Source organism: Notothenia rossii (genome assembly GCF_949606895.1).
Source record: "Notothenia rossii genome assembly, chromosome: 11".
Lineage (NCBI taxonomy): Eukaryota > Metazoa > Chordata > Actinopteri > Perciformes > Nototheniidae > Notothenia > Notothenia rossii.
This window is the reverse complement of record NC_136910.1, coordinates 42,718,654-42,744,673: the sequence shown is the minus strand read 5'-3', so window position 1 is coordinate 42,744,673 and position 26,020 is coordinate 42,718,654. Positions and strand designations below refer to the sequence as shown.

General features: G+C 40.3%; 1 protein-coding gene across 4 annotated transcripts in view; it reads left to right on the top strand.

Moving 5' to 3' along the window:
* unc5cb (unc-5 netrin receptor Cb) overlaps window positions 1-24,753 on the top strand; it is a 107,572-nt gene extending 82,819 nt beyond the window's left edge. The window contains exons 5-17 of one of the 4 annotated variants that reach the window (XM_079657471.1): window positions 2,666-2,846; window positions 4,483-4,650; window positions 4,931-5,095; window positions 8,699-8,755; window positions 11,347-11,538; window positions 13,325-13,687; window positions 15,353-15,440; window positions 15,588-15,759; window positions 19,477-19,710; window positions 20,344-20,493; window positions 20,595-20,759; window positions 21,701-21,879; window positions 22,883-24,753. In XM_079657471.1, the coding sequence (XP_079513597.1) occupies window positions 2,666-2,846; window positions 4,483-4,650; window positions 4,931-5,095; window positions 8,699-8,755; window positions 11,347-11,538; window positions 13,325-13,687; window positions 15,353-15,440; window positions 15,588-15,759; window positions 19,477-19,710; window positions 20,344-20,493; window positions 20,595-20,759; window positions 21,701-21,879; window positions 22,883-23,042 (2,274 nt within the window). In that variant the 3' untranslated portion in view covers window positions 23,043-24,753. The remainder of the gene's footprint in view (window positions 1-2,665; window positions 2,847-4,482; window positions 4,651-4,930; window positions 5,096-8,698; window positions 8,756-11,346; window positions 11,539-13,324; window positions 13,688-15,352; window positions 15,441-15,587; window positions 15,760-19,476; window positions 19,711-20,343; window positions 20,494-20,594; window positions 20,760-21,700; window positions 21,880-22,882) is intronic. The other 3 variants (XM_079657473.1, XM_079657472.1, XM_079657474.1) reach the window with 3 other exon arrangements.
* The last annotated feature ends 1,267 nt before the right edge of the window (window positions 24,754-26,020 follow it).

Sequence of the window (26,020 nt, the reverse complement as noted above, 5' to 3'; positions counted from 1 at the left end):
AGGGGCTAGATAAGGTTGTAAACATTGTTTATCTGGTAAATAAGGATGTCTGAATAATTAACTCTTTAATTCCAAAAAAGAAAAACGATTAAGATCTAAAAAGTGTTTTGTGAAAAGGTGCTTTAAGACTGAAAATAAAGTCAAATTATGGGAGCTTTCAATGTTAAAAATGTATTTGAAACATTTAGGATAATGTACAGCAAGTCAGTGGTTCCCAACCTGGGGGGCGCCAAAGATCGCAGGGGGGGCGCCAGGCCTCAGATGATTTGAGGCCAAATATCATATTTAGACTTTTTTTTTTTTTATACATATAATTGTAACTCAATACATGATTTTCACTAAAAGCCTTGTCTCTAAATTACAATAAAATATAAATAAAAATTCAAGTTAGTAGCTATTAAAGGCATAAAAAGACAGACATGTATAATTTTGTCTTTAATAGAAATGTTTCTTCTGCCCGTAACGTGTCCAAACCAGGCTTTTCTGGATAAGCGCATTTTTAAAACATAGTCATTGTCCATGCCGGTTTCAGTTGGATTATTTCGTCACAGTTGCTCCGATCAGTTCGGTCTCCTCCATTTTGTAGATTATTTACGACTTTTGAATCCACATAAATGCAACGGCAAAATCCGTCTTACTTTGAGCATGTGTTTTAAACAGTTTAATCCCTTTGTGAATTGTTTCCACTTGCACCGTCCTTTAACTTCTTCATTTAGCGGGAATCTAAATGAATTAATCCTGAGTCCAATAACCATCAAAGTCACTCCAATAGTGCTCCTTAATTACGCTTTCATCCTCCTTTAACAAAATACTTCACATTCATCCAGTTTATGACAGTAGTTGTAGCATTGTAGCAACTTTAATTACCGCTGTTGCGCCCCCCCCCCCCCCCCCCCCCATTGTGTTTGGGTTGGCGCAATTTCCAACAGGAGTCATTTGGGGGGGCCCTTGGGAAAAAAGGTTGGGAACCCCTGATGTAAGTACACAATTTAACACAATTCGTAACATAGGTTTAGTCATTTAATGCAGAAATGTTACATATCACAACCATAATTAAAAAAATAAATATGAAAGATGATTTAAAAACAGATTTATAAACATAAATGGTTTGTACCTTTGGTCACCTATCATACCGCAGTTATTATTAACTGTGTGGTATTATAGCTAATTGAATCATGTAGTTTAAAATTAAATAAAATGAGCGCCAATATAAACACCTGGTCTTTTTACACTTAAAAGTAGCATCATGAGGAATAAAGATGATGTCTAAAAACAGTCTCTGAGTGAGTGACAGATGTAATGCATACATCCCAATTTATGTCATGCAGCTTTATTGCATGGTGAGAGCGAGGTTTAATTTAAGCTGCTAGATGTTATGCGTGAATCCCATCCTTTCCAGCTGCATGAGATTAAATCAGCTAATACATGTTTATGGAGAAAAACAATCATAGGCACCGAATCTGCAGAGAATATACACCGCTTACAGAGGTTTACTGTATAGCTCTCCTGATATTGAGTTTACATCCAGTGTCTGTTAAGATGTCGGTTTGTCATGGTGTTTTATGAACTGCTCTGTGTTTGTGTTGTATTGTAAGATTGGGAACGTAGAGTTTAGGTATGAAATAATTGTATAGTATTAAAAATAGTTTCTTCTAGCTTCTCCTATGTTCCCACTGGATAAGAGAGCAGGCAGCTGAGGTGTGACTCTGATGGCGTCTTTGATATCTGTCATCTCAAACAAACACAGATACTTGTGGAGCTGGTGATGCATGTAACTCAGTGCATGTCACAATCAGCCCATCTCTCCCTTTGAGAAAGTTCTAACAATGCTGGTCTTACAATATGCCCAATGTGTTGTACGACTCTGCATCACTATATGCTGTTTTTTTTATCTAACAACAACAGTGAGCCTGCACACCGCTTTGTCTCGGCAGGCCTTATATCAGCTTATTGTCCCACTTTATTTTGAGATACTTTATCTTCCATGAGAAAGACCCTTTATAAACATTCCTACTTATCTTTGCCTGTACTGCTCCTTAGGGTCTTATCTCTTATCAGGCCCTGCTCCTCATGGGATATCACAATACACAGGAAGTTAGCTTTTTGCCAGGCCTTTCCACCACTGGACAGCTCCTTTGAAGAAAACCAGAGAGCCAGCAAATATTTGTGTTGCTGCAACGTGAGACAGCACTGCTATTCTTTTCCAAACCTTCACAACCTTTACACCTTTTGAAGAGAAAAAGGATCTTGGTAAATTACAGCAAAAATAAAGGCTCCCTGTTCTGTGATAGCGCCAGGAGTTCAATATTTGTATCATTAGAGAAATGAAGTTCAAAAGAAAAGGTCATAGAACCTCTCAGCTTCAGGAATTGGACTGTCTAGTAAGGCTGCTGTTTCTGTGGTGTTTTGTTCTACGGGGGAATTATAAGAACATGATAGCCATTGACTTTTTGTAGCAGGAACTCTGAGAAATAAATGCTCTAATTCTTTCAAACACTGCTACTTGATAGTTTAGGCGGAAACAAGAAAAACAATAGCTGTTTGAACACTTAGCTGGGATTTTTTCTACACTTTTAATTGAGGTCAAAATGTCTTATTACAGCTACTGTTTGAAAGACGTTTCTGTTGCCGGTTTTTTCATGTTCTGCTCTCTTTTTCTTCTTAGGTGGAGTGGTTAAAGAACGAGGAAGTTATTGACCCTGCAGATGACAGAAACTTCTACATCACGATCGACCATAACCTGATCATCAAACAGGCCCGCCTTTCTGACACTGCCAACTACACTTGTGTTGCTAAGAACATTGTGGCCAAGAGACGCAGCACCACCGCCACAGTTATCGTCTACGGTAAAAACGACTAACTTAACATTGAAGACCAGTCAATGAGATCCAAAAACACATTTCCTCCTTACTGGCCACATGAGGGATCAGTAAAGCCAGACACTAGTGCAGAGGAAAAGTGTTGAATTACTATAAGAAGGCACCTCGACTCCAAATAAAACGTTCAAAGTCACTCTGCGTAAAACAAATCCCTCTCTTTCCTGCGGCATGTTACATTCTCTCATTTTGTTTGTGCCGGAAGGTGTGCAAGGGATGGAAGATTAGTCATTTTCCGAACTGTAAGCGAGGTGCTGATGTGGCTGAGCCATACTTAAAGGGACCCCCGCTGTGGTTTCACACAGACTCACCCACTGTTTCCCTAACATCAGCTAACATGACTGTTATTGTGCAGCCTGGAACTTTAATGCTTGCTGGAGGCTGTGCATATTCACACTGAGTAAAGAGGTGTTGCATGTGGATCGGTACACACACGAGACACAAGAGTGAACAGATGCTTGAAACTGATACATTCACCAGGGTTAAGTTTCAGATCTATAATTTTCTCATTACTTTTCGCCGCTGTCTCATGCACATTGAGAACAATGTGGCTGGTGGGGATCAATGTAAGGGCGTTGTAGAAACACAAATTGTAAATCCAAGAAAGCCGATTTCAGGGACAAGGGTCGCTGTCTGTGCAAGGCTTTTCTGTCACTTACGCTTTCTATTAGGACTAAGTGGCAAAAAACTGCTTTGATGTCATCCTTGAGAGTACAACAAGCCTCTGTGTCTGTAAGTTCTGTCTGCTTTTTTTTCCAAGCCAACAATGGGGTACTTGTCCTTTATGCACAGTTGTGCAGTATATGAAAGTACATTTGTACATCGATAAAGCAGCATGAGAAACCTTAAGGATAAGGGAGAGTTGTGTCCGATACTACCGATGAAAAAGTGAGAAGGGCAGGCAATCTGTTTTTAGCCCAGTGATTTCCAGCTCAAACCGACTACAAGGACACTGGAAACAGGAGCACAAGCTGGCAGCAAAGGAGAACAAGAGGGAGAGAGGAGATATATCCATAATCCATGGAGGAAAGAGAGTAGACAGTATATAAATGTGGGGCTTTGGCAGTGTTCCTCTAGAGTCCAATATTTTGGGCTTCACTCATAAGCATGTCACATTTGAAAGTCGGAGGCTCCAAGGGGCCCAGTTCCACCATCTCAAATGCCACAGACTTGTTCTCAGCCACAAGCCGTCGTGTCACTCTGCACTGGATTTAGTCGCTGACAGAGATGAATGAGAGAGGGAAGAAAGGCATTAGGAGGAGTCAGTGAATGGAAAATGTCGCTATCTGACCAGAATTTACTGTATGACTCTGACTGCATGGCAAAGTGACAGCCTGATATATCAGGGTCAAATACACAAGAACTAAACAGTATACACTTTACAATGAGCAATGCAATTGTGTGTCACTCAGTGCTTTTACTTAGCATTCCTGATTTTGTCTGTAAAAACTGTCTTTTATATGTTGCCTGTTTATTAATTGACGCATTTTATTGGTTTTGTTTGCTTTTTTCCAACTTTTAATTTATTTTAGAAAATGTAATATAAATGTAAGAATGAGGTTGGTATAGGTAGTGTTTTAACATGTTTCATTTAATTGTCTCCCAGTAAATGGTGGATGGTCTACATGGACAGAGTGGTCAGTGTGTAACAGCCGCTGTGGCCGTGGTTACCAGAAACGCACACGCAGCTGTACCAACCCGGCCCCACTCAACGGCGGCGCCATCTGTGAGGGGCAAGGCATCCAGAAGCTGGCATGCAATCCTCTCTGCCCAGGTATGGCATCACATTACAATACACCCACTTCGTAGTGGGAGGGAAAGGGTATAGGTGCACAAAAAACGAAAAAACATAAAATATGATACAACTCGGTGTTTGCATATTTCGCTCTGTTTGTGCCTCCACCCTTACGTGTTTGTCTCTCTCCCACATATCTCTTGCTGTCTCAATCACGTATCCACTCACCCACTCATGCACTCGTTTCTCTTCATCTTCTCATCGTCCTTTTTCATTCACTCCCCCCCCCCCCCCATCTGTCCTGTCTGTTGTGTGGTAGTGGATGGCCTGTGGACAGTGTGGAGTAAGTGGTCCACCTGTGGGACAGAGTGCACTCACTGGAGGAGGAGGGAATGCGGCTCTCCAGCACCCAAAAACGGGGGAAAGGACTGTGAGGGCATGGTGCTCCTGTCCAAGAACTGCACCGATGGGATGTGCATGCAGAGTGAGTACCCGACAAATCCTCTGCTACTCTCTCTGACCAGCCAACAAGAGACATTTCTGCACCCTTTGACCATGAGTTTCACCCGCTGTGTTTCACATCCCCGCATAGCACTCTCACCCTGTCTCTCACTCCCTCTGTTTCGACTCACTCATACATAAACAATAAGACATGCTAAAATGCCTTTCACCCTGTCTTCTGCACTTCATCTCCTTATTTGCCTGTTCATAGTACACACAAAATGTTGGATAAAAGTGACATTAAAGCAGAAACCCCGGCACATCTTTTCTCTCTGCTGCAAATGTAAGTGTATGTTAAAAAAAGACTTGGCCACATAGTGAAGTGCTTTAAGTAATTATTCTTGTCACGGGCATTTGGGAGTTGTTATTAAAATAATAAAATGTGATTATATTGTAATTGCACAAGGGGTTCACATATACCAGGCTGCTTCGATTATTACCTTAATTTAAAAAGTGCTTATTCCTCAGGTCCAGTGAGAGGGAACACGAGTGTAGACTTTCTCCTTTTCCCTGAAATGACATGTGTTGGAAAGTGAGCCACTATTGTACATGATAATCTAGTCTTACAATGTTTTTAAAGTACAAAAAAAGGCTCAAGGATGCGAAAACATTTGTTTCTCATAAATAACAATTCTCTAATTGGTTTTCTTGTTTTGTTGCTAGCCGAAAAAAGGCCAATGTCAGTTTGTGGTGCAGCCAGATACTTTTCTGCAGGCAGCAAATTGTTTTCTGCTTCTCTTTCTTCCAGCAAGTTAAAAACAGCCGTGCAGTTTAGTCGAGCCAACAATTCTGCTGCCTCTCCATTATAATACGTTCACAGCTTTGAGTCATCCTGCAGTTTCTCTGATGCACACGTGTGTGTTTACCGTGTGTTATATAGCTACTGGGTAAAGTGTTTGATACCTTGATCTCCGAGAAAGATGATGGGAAGGAAATAGCTGGAAATACTGCACAGTAACTTAGTTAAACTCTTAGTCTTTTTTAATAAAGATCCTCCCCAATAAACATCTCTGAAGGTTTTAGACCCACTCAGTGTCACAGATGCCTCCGTCATGTGTATAATCTACTACAGATGGTGATTGTGACACTAATAATATAACAGAGGCTCAGCTGCTGGATGTTTAGAAAATGTGATACAGCTGGCCGTTACTGTTTGCAGCTGATGTGAGATTTTGCTGCACTATAGGGTATTAAACTGATACCTGCAAATATGGTGTCGACATTATATATTATACGTTACGGATTACATCATATTGGTGTCCAATATGCATTTTTAGGTGGATCTGCGTGTCTCTGTCCAAAGTAAACGCATACCGTACTTTTGTCCGTTTGTATGGACTGCAACTCAGTGATTTCATTTAACATCAGCGTGAGAGGAATGCATTAGCTGATTTTATAGACAGGGTCATATGTCTATAATGTATAGAAACATCAGGGAGCAATCTGAAAAATAACGTCCTGCTATTTGTGTTATTCATCTTATTTTATTTCCCTCTGCGGCAAAGCATATGTTCAACCTACACTTCCCTGCCTCAGATGCATTAGTTCTGGGTAGATTGATGGTGAGTTTGCAAAGAATATAAAGCCATAAAGATATAGATTTAGGATCATCTCAGGAATTGATTTTTTTGGAAGCTAAGAGGGTGAAGCCACTTATGTCAATGCTAATGACCATTTCCACTAGCATTTAGGAGAACGGCCCATTATCTAAAAGCTCACATTATGGCAAATATGATTGGGAATGGAGGTTGCATGCAATCTGAACTCACCTCAGACCACTGATCTGCTCCCTCCAGTGCAGGGCTGGGATCTCAGCAAACACGTGTCTGTGGATTCCATTGCAGCTTGATCTTATTTTCTGTTGTGTGAATTTATTTAAATCATTTCAATTGCAATCCATCGCAGAAATCTGGCAAAGGAATTTGATATAACCAGAGTTGGAAATAGAATTCCTGATGCTCAGCCTCCAACGCTGCACAAAAACATAACTGACCCGAGTCAAAATGGAGAGAGTTGTGTTATAATTAACTTTGCTGCTTGTTTATCACATTTAGACTGCCGGAGAGTTTGGGGTTTGGAGTTAACAGAGTTATGTGTCTACAGATTGATCTATAGAAGTTGCACTCTGCCTCTCCCAAACTCTAACACAGGGGTATAGTTTTCACAGTTCACTGAGGCTGACCTGTCTCCATCTCTGTGTTTTGCTCCCTCTGTGTTCTACCTTCGTTGATTCCCAATGTTGTTTTCCAGGTCTAGGGTAACGCTGCACTCAGACATGACATTTTCTTGACATATTGATGTAGGGAGGGGGAGCATGTACTTCAGCAAGGGCAAATGCTTTATTTCTATCAAACACCAGACACTGGGAAATCATTACGCAGAGGATTGCTTCAGCCTTCCTGGAACATGAGGTTATTAACACGATACTGGATGATACGTTTGAATTAAATGTAAATATCTTTGGTGCATAATCATTGATTTCAGTAAATGTAGATTCCCCACCAAGGAAGAAAAAAGAACCTTAGCTATTCTAACAATGACATCATATTTGCCAGACGACTGTATCCTTCTCTGAGGTTGGAAACTTGCCACATAGGAGTAAGTAATGGTCGAAACACAGACAGTGATTTCCTGTACCATGACCCCCCCTTCCTCTCCAGCACTATGTTGTCAGTAAGGAATAATCTTTGTTTCCCTGGGCGTATGAGGTTTCCCTTGGAGCCCACCCACCGTAGCATGCTTTTCTCTACTGTAGTCTGAAGGATGAATGGAAACTCTACAGGATGGGTTCAAATGGGCCATCAGTTAGACTGACCCTGACAGTCACCTCCCCCTGCTCCGGCCCGGCCTACCCGGTGCCTGATTGCATGAACACACCAGCCCCATCTATCAAGCCATTGATTTTCCCGTCGGTCCACTTGTCTGCCTGTGGCTCTCTCCCTCTCCAATAAGGACTTCATTGTTTGTATAGTTGTTTATGGATGTCCCTGTGAGACTGAATATTATGTGCACAACTGCACTAACCCTGACTGCCACTCTACACTGCCTTCCGAAACAACTGCCACAAAAAAGCCAACCAAAAGCCCAGGTGGCACCCAAGAAAATCTATCTGTCTCTTCAACATTTTTCCCTTTCCTGCATTCCTATCATAATCGTTCCTTTTGTCCCATGCACCAACCTCTCCATCCACCTTCCAGCGACATATACAAGGCTGTTGGTTCTATTGACTGTTGGAGCCCACACTTTATCAGCCCCTCCATCCCCTCACCTGCCGGGATCAGTCCTGCTGCTGCTGAGGCACTAAGCCCAGTTGATGGATAGAGCCACTTCCTCACAGAACCTGCATGTTCCCCCCCCGTTCGTCTCATCCATCTCCATACTCTATACACAGATCTGGAGAGGAGGGGCACAATCAAGAAAGATCGCTTCCTAGTGTCATCACTCCTACTCATGAGTTTGTTGCTGTCTCATTTGTTGAGTTTGTTTTTCTGTTGGCTTGAATTTGATTTTCATCCTTCCCTCTCCCTTCACCCCCCCCCCCCCCCCTCCCTTCCCTACTCTCTCTCCCACCCACAATCTCTTCAAGGTTCCTTATATCAGAAGTCCTCTGAAGCAAAGGAAAAGAGTGGTTTTGGAAGTTCATGTGAGTTTTTTTCATGTATCATTTATTTTCACATTATTTCTCCATTCATTCTTATATGTTTTTCGTTCTCTAATCTTCATTGGCAGGTTTTGCACAAGAAATTTGCGGCCATTTCTAAACCAAGATAAATCATTAATTAAACATTGCGTCTTTGCAAACAAAAAAACACAAAACAAAAGAGTGTTTCCCTTTGTTTTTTCATTTCCATCTATGTTTCATTACTGCTATTCTGTCTTTTGTACATGCAGATAACAACCTATGGGCATTTATTTTTTTGATTTCCGCTTTGTCTTTTTTCATAATGTGACTCTGCTAGCCAGCTGTATATTTCCTTGCTATTTTTCTATCATGTCTCTCACAGCTGATGCCCTTTACCCTGTTGCTCCTCCTGAACTTTAGCCGGCACCGATTCCGGCACTAATTTAACCCATAATTCCTTTCCTAGTGTGTATTTATTTCTCTATGTATCTCACCAGTCCTGATGAAGTGTTCAATAATCCCTTTCATTTCCATTTCTTGTACTTTTCCTTTTCCGACAATGGCTCATGTTCAAAGGGATGTATTCATCTAAGTGATACATTTTAATGCTTACACTTAGCAGGTTGCTGCCTTTATCATCAAAGCGTGGCTAGAAGATTGTTCGACTGAGGGGATATATGTTAAATAACTGCAGGGGCAGCTTGGCAGAGGAAGCACAGTGAAATTACATTTTCAGACTTTCATCATTGGCCCCCTGCTCTGATTTCTGTTCTCGTCTCTTGCTTGAGGAAGGATTAGAGTCCTAACATCCAGTATATGAGGATATATTTTGACACTCCTCTTTAATGTGATGTCTCAGTCGAGGCTGAAAAGAGCGGGTAAGGCCACACATGTCCTTCTTCAGGGCAGAGGGAAACAAAGTCTTCCCCCCGACTCTTTAATTGTGGCCATTCAGTACATCTTGACCTACAGAAACTCTACTTTCTAATGATTATGTTAATGCTGGGAGCAAAAATGAATGCCCTGATGAAGGTCATACCCAGTTTCATGTCGATAGAATTTGAAATATATGAAGGATTTTTTACTAATTGAGTGGTGTTCTTGTTTGAATAGATTTTTCGAAAAACTGCATCCAACTAAGTAAACATTGAGTTATAGCTGTAGAAAAATTATCTAAGCGCTTTTACACTTTGAGAAAAACGTATGACTTCTTAGTGTCATAAAAACACTCCCTTCTCTTGCTTTTCTCCATCTTTTTCTCCTTTGTGCAAGAGAACACAAGAGACACAGATTGAGTGCCATCTGTATCCCTGAGACACATGAGGCTAATTTACACAAATGCTCGTCATCATGTTCTGAAAGCTTTGTGTATGGATCTATGGCTGATGCTGCCCTCTACTGGTGCAGATTCTCTGTCATTTGCATACTTAACTGATCTCAAAAACAGATATGTGGCTCTTATCAAAATAACTTTACTTTCTCTAAAATAATAAAGTGTGTGTATTCTTTGGTCTTTAACATGTGGTAAGCCCAATGACATATACTTTACAGTGTGTAATCACGCATTGAACAATGCACACATACAGTACAGGCTCACACATGCCTTCTGACATTTCACTACCTTTTAAAGAATTGTTTTCCCCCCCATTTGTCAACTTGGTGACAGTGAAAGACATTCTTTACCCAACACTACAGAAAGTTCAGACTGTCAGTAGGCATTCATTAAAAGGTCTGATCGGTAATGAGTGCATGTCTGAGTCTGTGTTTCCAACAGTCGCTCTTTCCATGCCAGGCCTGCTAATCACAGAGGTTTCTCCAGCTGGAAAGTGGACAGAAAGACTCTGGGAAGGAGACAGAGATGAAAGACAATTTGAGAAATGCAAGCTATGTCTAGATCTTATCTACAGTGTCTAAGAACAAAGACAGAGACAGTCTCTGAACTCCAACACAGGGCACGGTAATTTGAAGATGAAAACATCTATATCTCCGTCTTCAGAACTTTTGATCTCGCTTCTGAGTCTGCTTATTAGGACAGCGTGTCATTGGATGGCAGTGGACCAGCCCTCCTTATTAATTGCTCCGTTGTGCACAGAGTTTAACATCCTTATATTTATTTTCTTGTTTCTAATTATCGGTATGATTCGTGGTATTTAACCCTCTCTCACACACAACATATTATGTGTTATTAAATGTGTTATTAAAGGATATATTAACCAGGGACTTTGTTAAAATCACTACAGTAGTAATTGTGTGCCCCAAAATGAAGTGTTAGATGGAAAAACTCAAAGACAATAAAGTGTTAAAAGCATAATTTTCTATTTTCACGTTTGACAATCAAGAGTGTCCTTTATTATTAAATACAAGCGAGATTATTTGACACAGCGGGCAGGCATTAAAAAACGACAGGAGATATAGTGTATGCATTTTATTTCCCAGTAGATGCTTATTAATATCCGGCTCTATGCTAAGCCAGGATATTAGTCTGCAGATAATGGCTTCATCACAACTCCTGCAAGCTCGGGGAAAGAAAGCTGTTGATGTTGAACTTATTAGATCTTAAAATACAATTTTTCTTTGTCTTTTGCCCCCCCCGCCCCTTCCTCTTCTTCCAGTGGCTCCCAGTACAGATGATGTAGCGCTGTATGTGGGCATCGTGATCGCGGTGATCATGTGCCTGGTTATCTCTGTGGTCGTGGCGCTCTTCATCTACAGGAAGAACCACCGCGACTTTGACTCTGACATCATTGATACCTCCGCCCTCAATGGAGGCTTCCAGCCAGTCAGCATCAAGACTGCCCGCAAAGGTAGGCCACATAGTATATATATATATATATATATATATATATATATGTGTTCGTATGAATGTATGTCTGTAGTTTGTTTTCACATGCATACATGATTTTCTGTCTTTTTAAATCACCTGTGGATGAGCTTCAATAATTAAGTTTCAACACTGATACCAAAATATATGTAAAATGTGTAGTTAAATCATTAAAAATCCAATTGAACCCTAAGTAAACAAGTCAACAAATATACCCGGTCGATATAAGAGACACATTTCTGTTAGATTGAGGGGAAGTATCTAGGTTTTACCCTGCATTGGATGGCACACATGCTGTCAGCCACTGTGAGTTGCTTGCATAAGCAACCCATATTAACCCATCAAGATATATTTGACTCAGCAGCTTTGGCATGACATGCGTTAGTGATGTAATGTAAATGTGCCATTTTGACTGAAGATGAGCAGGAAGATTGTGAGAGGAATACAGACAGCATGTTTGTGCGGGCGAGGTGATGAAACTATTAAAATGCTTGTCGTTGTGATGGGAGGCCAAAATGTTCATTAAGGCATAATAAGGCCAGTCTGCAAGATGCAAGTGAGACTGCAGAGGTGAGGACATCTGGTAATGAGCTGGACAAAAAGGCAGCAGAGAAATGAACAGTTAAGATAAATTGTTCTTTATAGTCAGTCTGAAGTTTTAGGGAAAAGAAAAGCTGGGAAAAAAGAGACAACAATAATGACAGGAAATAACGTTTTTTTATTCAAAACTAAAATCTTTGCTTAATGCGCCCTATCCATTGTTGTCCCTTTCACTGTAAGACACACATCAAAGATAATCCAGCATTGAACACAAGAAGAAACATTTGCAAGCAACAGGATAACCCAAAAGTAAAAAGAAGGCAATGTCTGAGGGTTTCATTGGACTTACTTACTGCAACAATAAATGTCACAATGTTATTTGACGATGAATAATGATTGTCCTTGTTTCACCCCCTGTGTAACACTCCTTAACTTAAAATGAATCTGATTTTCGTTTTATTAAATAGATTAACACATATTTATAAAGCAATTATTAGTTTATGTGTGTTGACAGATATATTGAATCATTATATTGAGTGTAGCCTCTGGCTGTCTTAATCAATAGATGTCTGAGAAAGATAAGTGAAGACAAGATTTGAAGGTGATAGATACACGGATAAAAAAAGCTGTCTGTTCATGCTTTATATTTAGTTTTCTTAGACCTTTTGAGAGTTTGAAACATGAATTAATTAATAATGAATGCAACTTTTAGCCACATTGACACAGTAGCCTAAATGATGTTTTGTAAAGCATTATTAATAAGAATACAAACACTTCTTCTACTAATTATACTACTACATCTATTTGATTTATGTGACTTACATTGACATCTGTATTATGTAGAAACTATGTGTTGTGGGAAAACAGAGGGGTGGTGGAGAAGCTAAAGGACAGAGAGGTCCCACTGCCATTGCTCCGCCCAGTCGGCCCAGCGATTGAACGTTTATACTTGTACCTTCTGGGTAAACTGAGCATTAGTGATGCCATCTGTTCCTCATGAATCACAGCTGCGCCTGTAACTTCTCTGACTGAGTAATGTTTCTTGGTGGCTGAGTGGACTTCCCTAATGACTGAATAAACAACGAAGTAGAGCCAGGCAGCAGTCTTGTTGATTGCTGCCAACACTTCATTTCCTTGTGGTTATTTTTCTTACCAGTTCTCACAGTTGAAAAGAAGATAACTTCTCTTAAGACATTGCTTGACAGATGTCACTTTCTTTTCTTTTCCAGCTGATCTCCTAACAGCACCCCCTGACCTGACCTCAGCGGCCGCCATGTACCGCGGCCCTGTCTACGCCCTTCATGATGTGGCTGACAAAATACCCATGACCAATTCCCCTCTGCTCGACCCTCTTCCCAACCTGAAGATTAAGGTGTACAACTCCTCAGGTTTAGTGACTCCGCAGGATGACCTGGGAGGAGATATTGCCTCTAAACTGTCACCTAAGCTACCACACTGCCTCCTGGACAACAATGACTGTACGATGGGCCGCCGCACGCAGACCCAGACGTTGCTCCGCACCAGGGATCCATCCTGCACCGCGCTGGGATCCTTCAGCTCTCAGGGGGGACACCTCATTGTGCCCAACTCAGGTAATGTACCAGACCATAAGAAGAAGTGTTTTCACATTTGGTCTTTGAATCAGTACATTTTCATTTGTTTAACTGGACACAAATCTGTTAAGCATTTCAAAACATGCAGAGATTTGAAAAAAAAACAATTCACTTTTTTAATCATTGAGAGGGATATGCAAGTCCCTGCAAATTCATAGTTAATCTTAAATCTCATTATCTGCCATTTGTCTGTTTTGGTCGGAGCTGTAGCTGTATCAGAATTTAGTAAATGTGCACATTTGTCATTCTTTTTACTTATCAACTCTCAAGCAAATATCACATACACATGAGGAAATAATAATGATTAACAATAAGTTTGTTTCTAATTTGAAAAGACTGTTGTAAATCTCTGAATATGCTACCAACTGGACTGAAATCCAATATAAATTGTGTTCCAGATGTTTGAGACCTGAGCTGCCTCTACCACCTTTACCAGTATAACCTTTACACACACACAGATGTGACCTTGAAATATTATGCCTAACCATATGCAACCTATCAGTGTGTTAACCACACACATTATGGCAAGGGTTGATGGATAGCTAAGGTGTGACCACTGGAAGTAGTGTAGTGACTTAGAGGTATACTGTTTCGGGCAGCTTACATTAGCCATGCTGTCCTCACTTCCAACACATGTGGGCTGTTTGGGATGCGCTACAGATGCTTGTTGACAGGCGTAGAAAACTAGCACTGACATTAAAGGATACACTGACTTCTCCAGTTTCTAACTTTTTCTTTTATCGTTTTGATTCCTTTAAAAATGTTCTGAGCTGGTAGTTTTGCTGAGCCACCTCATCATGTTACATAGGCAGAGGGAGAGGAAAGTGTGCATTTGATATTTGATCTGTCCGTGTGTCTGAGTAATGAAATATTTTGCAGCATCGTCAGTGTGGCTGTTTGGTATTTTGCATCTTAAAATGCATTTCCCATCTCTTTGAAGCTTTATTGTGAGGAAGAGTGGCAGTGTGCAAGATGTCCCTGTGGCAGACTAGTGATTGCCTTGCTAGCTAGCAGGAGAAGCTGTCTGTCACCTTTTGAAAAGTTCAGTACAAGGACATGGGAAATCAATGAGCTATCTGAGAAACCCCTCCAGAGAGAAAGAGAGAGATAGTGTGTGTGTTTGTGTCTGTATGTGTAAGTCTACGTGTGTGAATGAGGGAATGTTGGGGGTAGAGTCCTAAAAACAAGTCGGACAGCCAGGACATCATATGAAATCAATCTGAGATGGAAAAAATGTAAATCATGATTGCTGCAGCAATATGAGAATGCTATGAAGAGAGGAGAGAACATTGATTTTAGAAATGAAATGTCACACCATTTCCTGGTGCCATAGGAGCAGGAAATAAAGTTAGGTAATAATATAGGCAGGGCTCAAGGGAATTGTGATTATTACTATATTTCTCTAAAAAAGATAATTAGCAATGTTGACTGGTGTGCTGGAGTTTGGTGTACAGACTAGTTAGTGGCTGTTTCCGGGTCAATGCCAATCATTTTTTCTCTTACTGATCCGTCATTGCAGCTTCGCTTAGTCTTGTTACACATCCTACCAAACATAGGAAAAATTGTTGTAAATACTCCACTGGTGTACTTCACAACTCTAAACACTACTTTGTTGTGTGTCTGTCTGTTTTTTGTGCTCCACAGGAGTGAGTCTGCTTATTCCAGCAGGGGCCATTCCTCAGGGCAGAGTGTATGAGATGTATGTGACAGTTCAGAGGAAGGACAACATGAGGTAAGCAGTGCCGTCTTCCTCATCAATTCCCCAGAGCTGTCTTCACCCTTGTCAGCACCATCATGTCACTTAAAGAGACTGCTGTCACATCACCACTAAAAATCATTGTGTGTGTTTGTCTGTGTGTTATTTTCTGTGCACCTTAAGGCCCTCGGTGGATGATGGCCAAACGGTGTTAAGCCCTGTGGTGAGCTGTGGGCCCCCCGGAGCCTTGTTGACCCGTCCCCTCATCATCACCATGCATCACTGTGCTGTGTTTGACGGCCAACAGGATTGGCTGATCCAGCTCAAGAGCCAGTCACCGCAGCACCACTGGGAGGTGAGATGTGACGAAAGCTGTGCATTAGACTCTTATGTCTTTCACCATGGTCCAAGTTTATAAATGAGTCATGTGAAGGTAAAGTGATATGTATTAACCTTAACTAAGATCCACATATGTGGTTTATCCATCAAATACATAGAGCATTAGGTAGTTTAAAAATTCTACTACGCTAAGAGCAAAGGAAGAACATCACACAAAAAAGATGAATTGGCATGGTATGATAGCATGGAGGAGGTGAAGGGGATCAACCTCCCCTGCTTTGTTGGTGCAGCGCAGCACTCAGAGGGAACCCCTGTTGCAACCAGGTGCTGAAACAGTAAACCTCTGATAGCAGGGAACAGGCTGGGACTGTTTTTTCCCCAAACTATTATGTTATACCATTTATAAAGGACCATTCTCGTTTGTGTGTGTGCGCTTTGTTTGTATTTGCGTATTTGGAACATATTTGCCTGCAGGCTCCATCATTAACGTTGCTTATGAGGATAAGTTGGGTTGGTGAAGGCTCAAGTGCGATTGTGTTCTGCCTTTCACACACACACACACAGATGCATACAGTACACTCACACAAAAAAGGTACAATTACCACAAACAAATCATCTGTAGAGAACCTATGCTTCCACCCTCATTACATAAACTGCCTTAAACTAAAAAGGGTTTCAGTTTTCATCTCTCTACATAAAAATCGTTAGGACACATAGGATAATAATACAACAGACCTTGTTGTAGCCGTTTATTACTGCCTTTTAGTACCTGCCAAGAGAACATTTTTGAGTAAGCTTTCATTCAATTGGGTTTTTAATGAACTCTCACAGGCAGGAAAGTGCTTAGACCTTTTTCAAGTAGAAGGTGCTTACAATATAAAATAAAACCTTAATGAGCAGAATTAAAAGCAGTAGAAGGAACACACAAATATTACATTTTTTCTAACAATTTGGATTCCATGGCATATGTTAAAGTAATAAGATATAAATTCAAAGTTGAGTCTACACAGGCATTCCATACAAGCCACTCGCATATTGAAAATCCAACTACCGGTACTCTGCCCCAGCTTATATGAAATATATGGCCCAGTGTCAGCTCATTATTGAGTAGTGGACTGAATTAACATCGCTTTCAGACAGTCTTGGACAATCTCTACTGCTGATGTGATGATATGACTTATGGAGCACAGGAAAAACTGCCAGACTGGCCCCACATGTCTTTGTGACATTGATGTATTGCTCAGGGGCAGCCAATAAAGCTCAGTGTAAACTGAAACTTTTAAGAGGAAACGACTATTGATTAAAGGTGACATTTGTTGGGATAAAGTGTGTGTGTGTGTGTGTGTGTGTGTGTGTGTGTGTGTGTGTGTGTGTGTGTGTGTGTGTGTGTGTGTGTGTGTGTGTGTGTGTGTGTGTGTGTGTGTGTGTGTGTGTGTGTGTGTGTGTGTGTGTGTGTGTGTGTGTGTGTGTGTGTGTGTGTGTGTGTGTGTGTGTGTGTGTGTGTGTGTGTGTGTGTGTGTGTGTGTGTGTGTGTGTGTACAAAATGTTTGATGCAATCTGCTGTAACCTATTGTGTCAGCAGCCAGTCTGGCTTCTGTTTGTATCCACACGTGTGCACACAACCTGGAACAAAGTCTGTATAGGAGCTTGTTTTGTAGAGGCAATCAAACACTCTCTATTACTCTTTCCCCAGCAGTTACATGTTGGATTTTCAGTAAAAATCCAGATACACAAGGCAATTAGCACCATGCACCACAGAAAATGCACACCTGGGCACATATGTTTCAGAATTAGACCAACAACACGATGATTAGCTGGTTGGTTCAAAACTTCAGGCCTGTTACTTTGAAAAACTCATGCCAAGATAATATTATCAGAGCGGTGAACCAATTATTCATAGCCAAGACTACTTGCATGGACACGGAAGTGATTATCTTGGCCCGCCGAGAATACAGAACAAAAAAAAACTTTGGGACACACTCTTAACAACATGTACACCAACATGAAGCAGGAGTTCAGTTTTGGAGTCAGCTTAACTCTGGATATTAAAGTTACCCAATCGTTTTCTCTTACCTTTTGACAGATCTCATGATGTGTCTGGTCATTGCAAATATTGGGTAGGAAAAATATCCATATATCATATATTGGAAGGTATGCACCCTCCTCGTCTCCCTTGGTGATTACACGCTTGCTATTGATTACATCTCTGACCTGCCAGAAATACAGATCGTAATATCCAAGGCGACGGTAGCTTCCTTTATATGAGCTTGTCTTCCCACTGAGGCCAGCCTCCATGCTGCATGTTTGAAATATTGCTTTTTATGACATGCTCTGTCAAAATGTGTATTCATCACCGCTGTAGAAACAAGAGGGATGAGCTCCTCTGAAGAAGTAATTCCCGGATATTTATATATATAGTCATCACCACCTAGTGAGATAATCAGTTACATTGGCATCAGGGAAGCTGCACCCGTCCCCCGTCAAGACACACACACACATTCACAACATACACACAGTGTCGTTGAGCAGAACGTGGTGTTGTGATGATGAAGACAGCAGGTCACATAATGAGGAACATGTGGGGCTTTCTGCTTCAGTAACTCCTACAAAGATTTATCCTCCCACGCCCCTAAAGAGAAATCTCTGCTGATGAATGCAGTCAGAAATGTGTGAATAAATTATGCTGTGTGAATATGTGTGTTTGTTTACATGTTTGATTGTTTGTGCCAGGAAAAGCCTACTTTTCAACTGTGTGCTTTAATTATCCCCCAATAAGGATCCCCAGTGCCATCCCTTAGGAGCAGTTAAAGAGTCTAATGATCAGCCATAATACTGCTGTTAAACGGCCTAGCTCACAATAAAGTACTGTAATTCCTCTTCTGTCTCTCATAATAGGCTGAATTAATGCCAATGTGCTGCTCAAAGGAGTGTTTGGATTAGAGAGAGAAAGAGAAAGATCAAGAGGGATGGAGAGAGAGGGGCGGTCTAAGACGAGATGGTCTTAGTGGTAGTGAAACATTTCCCGACATTAGTGCCATTACAGGGGTCAACTCCAAATGGTCCTGATACTCAATCTTCTATTACCTCATATACACTCTGGCCGGGTGTTGAACCCAAGTATTTTACACTTTTAAAGACACAGCTTATCCGAATAGGCCTTGACCCATAATTGTTCTTTCTCCCTTAAATTGAAAATTTAAATCAGTTCAGTTTCAATTAAACTGAATTTGAGCATGGAACTAGATAAGCTTGTTCTTCACATCTCTGCTTCAGACTTAGGTATTCATTCAGTCATATTAGGTGAAGTTTTAGCTCTGAGTATTATCAAAAATAGCATTTTGAGTTTTAAATGCAGTGTTGTTATGCATTAAATAGATTTAGGCACCAAAACTTAAACTAAATAAAATAAAATTCTGTGTAAATTAGGGAACAATTTGTGAATTTGTTTGTTTATGTTTGATGAAATGGATATTATTTAAATTAATGTAGGGGTTTTTTAAATTACTAAATAGATTGATTAGTCATATTTCCAGGAATAAAACAAAATGTTTTATTATATGTTGAAGAACATTGCTCACTTGCTAACAAATGAAAAGACAGCACTTGAGGGAGAAACATTATAATTGCTACTTTTGTTTTCATCTTTTTCTTTTATATAATAGTTTTTTTTACTGTTTTGTCGCTTATTATCTTCCTCACTTTTTTCATTTTCTTTCTCTCTGTCCGCATGTAGGATGTGGTGGTGGTAGGAGAAGAGAATTTCACCACGCCGTGCTATATCCAAATGGAGGACGAGTCCTGCCATATCCTGACAGAGACGCTGGGTACTTCCTGTCTGGTGGGCCAATCTCTCAGCGCCTCAACCACCAAGCGCCTGCAACTAGCCATCTTTGGCCCTGTGACCTGCCCCGCCATGGAGTATCACATCAGAGTGTACTGCCTGGACGACACACAGGACTCACTGAAGGTAAAAAATCAGCAGGTTGCATGTGTGTACCCCTCTTTTGTCTCTATGTTTGCAAAAGGGGATGTAGCAGAAACTAAATGTGTTTTTGAGCACTAATGATGTTTGTGACCATCTTATTTCGAGTAAGTGTGTAAGCACAGGCAACAGATTAACTGTGGGAGGAAGAATAAGAAATATTCGTGTTGGCGTGTCAAAATAAGGGGAGACAAGCACTTGCATTTGAAAAGCTGCTCCTTAGTGCTAGAAAGATAGATCTGCTGCGCCAACACAGAAAAAGCCGCCTTTATTCCTTGTTGTCTCCTTTTGTTCAATACCTCATCCACCTACAGGAAAGATGAGGACGGATTATTATACCGAGCGGGGATATTAAACACGGTTATTAAGTTTGGGAATGGGTAATGAGAAGTGATAGTGATCCTGCTGCAAGGACATTGAAGATGGTTTCAGAATTCAGGTCTATATTCAGCTTCATAAAGCCCTGAAGGAAAATGATGAATGTATGATAAAAATATTTAATTTGAAGATTAAATTCAAGCAAGAAAAGAGTGTTTACAACATAACAGAAAACACATTTGTTTTGGGGTCAATATACAGGGTTTAATATCCTTAACAAGTGTGTGTTTGTGTTTTCAGGAGGTACTGCAGATGGAGAAGCAAATGGGGGGGAAATTGTTAGATGAACCAAAGACTCTCAGCTTTAAAGACAGCACCCACAACCTGAGACTTTCCATCCACGATGTCCCTCACACGTTGTGGAAGAGCAAACTCTTAGCCAAGTACCAGGTAAACTAGTCATAAAGCCTTTCAGAAAAATAGAACTTAAACATTTCCACATGCTCTCTGAAAGCTGAGTAAAAAATACGACCCTCTTCACCTCTCTGCAGGAGCTTTCCTTTCAGCAAGTGTGGAGCGGCTCACAGAGGAACCTCCACTGTTGCTTTACCCTGGAGCGGTTTTCTTCCAGCACTGTGGACCTGGCCTGTAAGATATGCGTGCGCCAGGTGGAAGGAGAAGGACAGATTTTCCAGCTGGACACTACACTGTCAGAGGTAGGGTTTACACATGCCTGAATATAGACTAAACACATATTTATAACAGCATAAAGAATGATTCTACATATACATGCAATAGATCACAAAAAAGATCAGTTAAGTTGAAATGTATGAGAGGAAACGGAATAATAAAGATAATGCATTTCCTTCAAAACAATACTCTTTCTTAACTTGTTGTGGTGATTTTAACCTCTTCTGCATGTCCTATTTGCAGACATGTCCACAAAGACTAAGATGGAGGAAAATGGGGGGTCCTGCCTATTACAGGCAATAGCAGAGCAGAGGGGGGATAATCAAACTCAAGTCTTGCAGCGCTTGTTTCACAAAGGCCATCTGGCCAGGAGGATAGAGCTTGAGGGATGGCGGAGCATTCGGTCTTTATGCTCAGTAATGAGATGAATTACAGTACATGCACTGCAGAGCGGTGCCTTGATTCATTTTGTCTCTGGGTCTTGTTATGGTTTCTGTAGCCAGACCTCCATCACCTAATGTCAACATATATTTCAAAATCACTCGCTCGTCAGCTGGATTGTACTGTGCCTGTGGCTATGTATTTATTAATATGTACAATTATTTGTATTTTTTTGTTTGGCCTTATGATGGCTAAAATTGGATGACCATTTTATTTTCACTTCATATAGCATTGTAAATTGCATGAAATTATGAGCTGTCTTGTTTTAGTTTTGTTTTATGTATGTGTGTGACGACCCCAGGAAGAATAGCCAATGCTCATGCTAGTGCTAATGGGGATCCTAATAAAGAATTCGCTCATGCCGATAAATGTATGACGATAATGAATGAATTTTTACTTTTTATACAAACTACAAACAACATTTCTCCGTACTACGAATGGATGTTGAGCTACTTGATGGTATTCAATTATGTATATGCTTTAAAAAAAAGTGTGTCTCACCTTCATCCTCCTTCTCTCTCTGCAGAATTCCCAGAGTATCGACACATCTCTGCTGGACCCCGCCAGCAACATCACCACACTGGTGGGGCCCAATGCCTTCCGCATCCCCGTCTCTATCCGACAGAAGTTGTGCGGCAGTCTGGATGCACCGCAGACCCGGGGAAACGACTGGAGGATGTTTGCCCACAAACTAAACCTTGACAGGTGGGTAGGGTACCAAGGCGGTCCGAGAGAAAAAGGGGTTACATCTAATTTAGGCCCTAAGCGGTTTTAGTATTGCATCAGTAGCAGGCTTTCATTAATCATCCATTAGAAATGTTTTTTAAAAATAAAGAGATGAACTGAAGGAATAACATAGATTTGTTTTAGAAATAAACAAACATACACAACCTCCCTGTTCTTCGTCATGGTGTGGGTTGCACTGCCTTGTGCTTTTTTCATTAGAAGTAGGGAAGATATCACACAGGGAAATAAACCGTATACAACTAGACTCTTTTGATTTGATTTTCTGTGGGAATGTGACTCATTTTGATAGGCATCTGCTGAATTGAGATTAATTGAGTTTGACTGAACTGAGACGGACAGAGAGAGAGAGAGAGACAAAGACAGAATGACGCTTCTCCTTTCAAATCGTCACCCATGAGTCTTTGATAGTCTTATGTGTGTGTGATAGAGATACTGAAAGTGTTCATTTATAAGGTCCCAGCTCAGCGGGGAGGCCTTATCACAGGCAGCAGCTGCAGATTGACGAAGCCACTGACAGAGTGTGGCGGGAGCGAAGAAGCGAGCAGGGAGACTTGAACCAACCTCTCACTCACACTGATGATACATACAGAACAGAAGAGTATAAATATGGCTCATTAGTTTCCATTTAGATTTTTTTTCACATATAAACTAAAGGATTTATAAGTGTTTATTTTGAATATTAAAAACTGGGTGAACCCTTTGTGAAAGATGGGCTTTTAAAATCATAATTTCCAGCACAAATTCTCTATAAGTTATTTCTTTGTATTTATTTATTCAGTTTCTTAAAGCGACTCAACTAGCAGATATTTTGCATAGTCTCCCCACTGAAATCATTTTTCAAACCATGTTAGGAGACTTGCCATGCCCCACCTTATGATTCAAGTAAACCTACTAATCTCTGTTAACCCTTTGCTACTTATTTCTGACTCATTCCTGTCTCTTGTCACAATTCTTCACACAGGTATCTTAACTACTTTGCCACCAAATCCAGTCCTACGGGAGTCATCCTGGACTTGTGGGAGGCGCAGCATTTTCCTGATGGCAACCTCGGTCGATTGGCCCAGGTGCTGGAGGAGATGGGGCGACATGACAGCCTTGTTCCTTTAGCGACTGAACACTGACATCTGCCCACCAGGGAGTGTGACACTCCTGGGAGCAAGAAGACATAAAAGAAGATAAGAGAGGGGGATGCCGGAAAGCTGGCGAGTCATTTGACAAATCACAATGACATATGCACATGCTCGCTCACAGATACTGTGTGTGTGGGTGGGTGTGTGTGCACACTCAGAGAAGTAGGAAAAAATAAACAGCCAGGTCTACTCAGCCATGACCCAGTTAAACCTTGGCAACAAAGGTTGTAAAAACTTGGAGGGTAAACAAGAATCTCTGTCATTTATGTCTCCCTTTCTGGTTCAACAACCTGATATTTTTGGCTCTAGTTTCCCTGGAAACAGCTGTCCGTTTTTTTTTTTTATGGACTGTGCGGATGTGTGGATGATGCCCTTGCTATAGACAAGTTGAGTAAGTAGTGAGACGCTATAAAAGGTCAAAGAGGCAAGGCTTGGATCAGAGGAATCATCTTTCACTCTCCAAAACCAATCTCCATAGCAACTCCATGGATGAGGATATGTTCTGTGATAACATAGTATTTAATAATATGCCTATTTATACATATCTTTTTTTGTATTTTATTCTGCCTGTTATGGAATATTTTGCAGTGTCCTCACATTTTGTTTCCATTATGTTTGACTGTATCATAGCACCTCCCGGTGGACTCTTGCAGTAATGACTTATTTACATGTACAGAAGGAAATCAATGATGTAACCCTTTTACAGCTTTAGTGTCGCTGTCTTAACTACTCTTAATACTTTTTATTCATGTCATGTATAATTATTGATTTTCAATTATGTGTGCTTATTTTACATGATTTTTTTTAGATCTTTAAAATATTCTTTTGATAAGTTGCATTGGTAATGATTTTTATTGACTTTCTTTGCATGTTTGTTATCGGGTAATTTGGCTCATTACATCGGTATATCACCCTTTTAATAGAGGGTGACTAAGACTATTTCCCTCGACTGAGTAAAATTCATGACAGATGTGGATGATTTGTAGGTTGTTCAAGGTGATATTGCCTACATTCAAGGAACCTGATGCTGGCAGAAAGGAGGGGAAACTACATTAGAAAAGGGAAACATATAAGTATATTTTTGTAGGACCAATGCAACTGAATACCACTGCTTTTTACCAAATAATTGACATACAGTGTATGAGGTCAAATGTAACACAGAGGGTGATAATCTAAAAATCTAACATTGTTCATAACACTTTTTTTTTTCAATTGTATTTCCTGTGTTCAGAACTGAATGAGTCATCTGTGATTTTGGAGAACAGAGATTTAAACTTCTGTGTTTGTACATTAATATCAGAAGCCATCAATGTTATGACACTGACTGTGGGATTAAAAAAATAGTGACAGTTGTAAACACAACATTCCTTTCATGCAACAGTACTGTTCAAGCGTTCTCAATTGGTATTGGATTTTTTTTATGGCAGTTGTCCCAGTTTTCATAAAGCCATCTATGCAAACTTTGCATCTTTCTGAAACAATCTTTACATTCTCAGTGGGCTAGCCTTTTGCATTCCCTAGTTGCTATTCAGCTTCATGATTATTATTGTGTATAGTGATAATGTAGCCTGTCTGTTACTGGCACTCATGATGTTCCTCGCAAACTGCTTGCATTTCATCTGTCATGTTACTGTACAAAGTGTAAGAAAGAATTTTTAAGACTAATAATAAATTATATTTATATGCAACATTGAAAACAGAACATGAGGATTTCATTTGTTTGCATTAAGAAACTATAACATGAATCTTCCAGCAGCATTCAACATGAATAGACAAGCCTTCATACACATTTGTACTGTAGTCGTTTTTATTGGGTAATGTCATCCAGATCCACTCTCATTAATAACATATACACGGATTAAACAAGGCACATGCCATAGTGGTAGAGTGGACGGGACATACTGTATTCTTTACACAGATAAATCATCCAAAACATATTATGACATCCAGCAATGTAATCATTATCAGTCGATTTCTGTTAAATTATGTATAAATGAATTGTGAGCAGAAAGAAGAGATGATGAAAAGAGCAATGCCTCTAATGCTGAAGGACAATCCAAATTACCAAATTCCTCAATGACAAATGTTAAGTCAGAGGTCTTTTTTAATATTGAAATTAAATCTACATTTGAATTCTATAAAGGAAAATAGTTTTTTGTTTGAAATAATGTATGTTTTATAATTAATCACAATCAAGGTTTTTTCTTTTGGATAAATGGCACCATGGATAGAGTTTACAGATACTGAGTCAAAAGAAGAGATATGAAAGCAATACAAGTAAAAAAAACCTGCACATAGAATACTGCTATATAGGACAGGGCAGAAGCTTCCTCAATTCAGAACAAATTACAGGGAATTAAGTGCTCCTCTCTTGCATCATACAACCACTCAGCCTTCTCAGAATACTGAGGCAGGGGTGGCTCAGACAATGGGAAGCAGATCTCCAGTGTCATAATAAATATTTTGCCTCTCATTTTTATGGCTTCCTTCCTATCTCCATCGCTCATCCTCGCTGTCAATTTCTTTTGTCCTTTCGGTCACAGTCTCTCCCCTCCTTCCTCCAATGCCCAATGTAAGTGGCAGTGACAGCTCTCTGGTGATGAGATCCTCACTCTCTGTCACAGTTTGATGTCTTGGCTCTCTAACATCTCCAACAGGGTCCTCTTCACCCTCAGAGCTGTGAGGCGATAAAGCGGCAGAGAGCCACCTTCACCAAGTCTACCAACTAGAGCAGATCACAAAGCTGGGGTGACAGCTCACCAGTGATGTCAAAACATCTCTTTTGGACATAAAATACTATGACCTCTTTTACCAAATTATGTGACTTTTTACATTCAATGTTCAACATACTATACTATGACTATTTTTCAACATTCTATACCAAGACCATATAATTGTTTCCCTGATAAAATATTATGACTTTTCCATATTTTTTTCCATACAATTCTATGAGCTTATTGACATACACT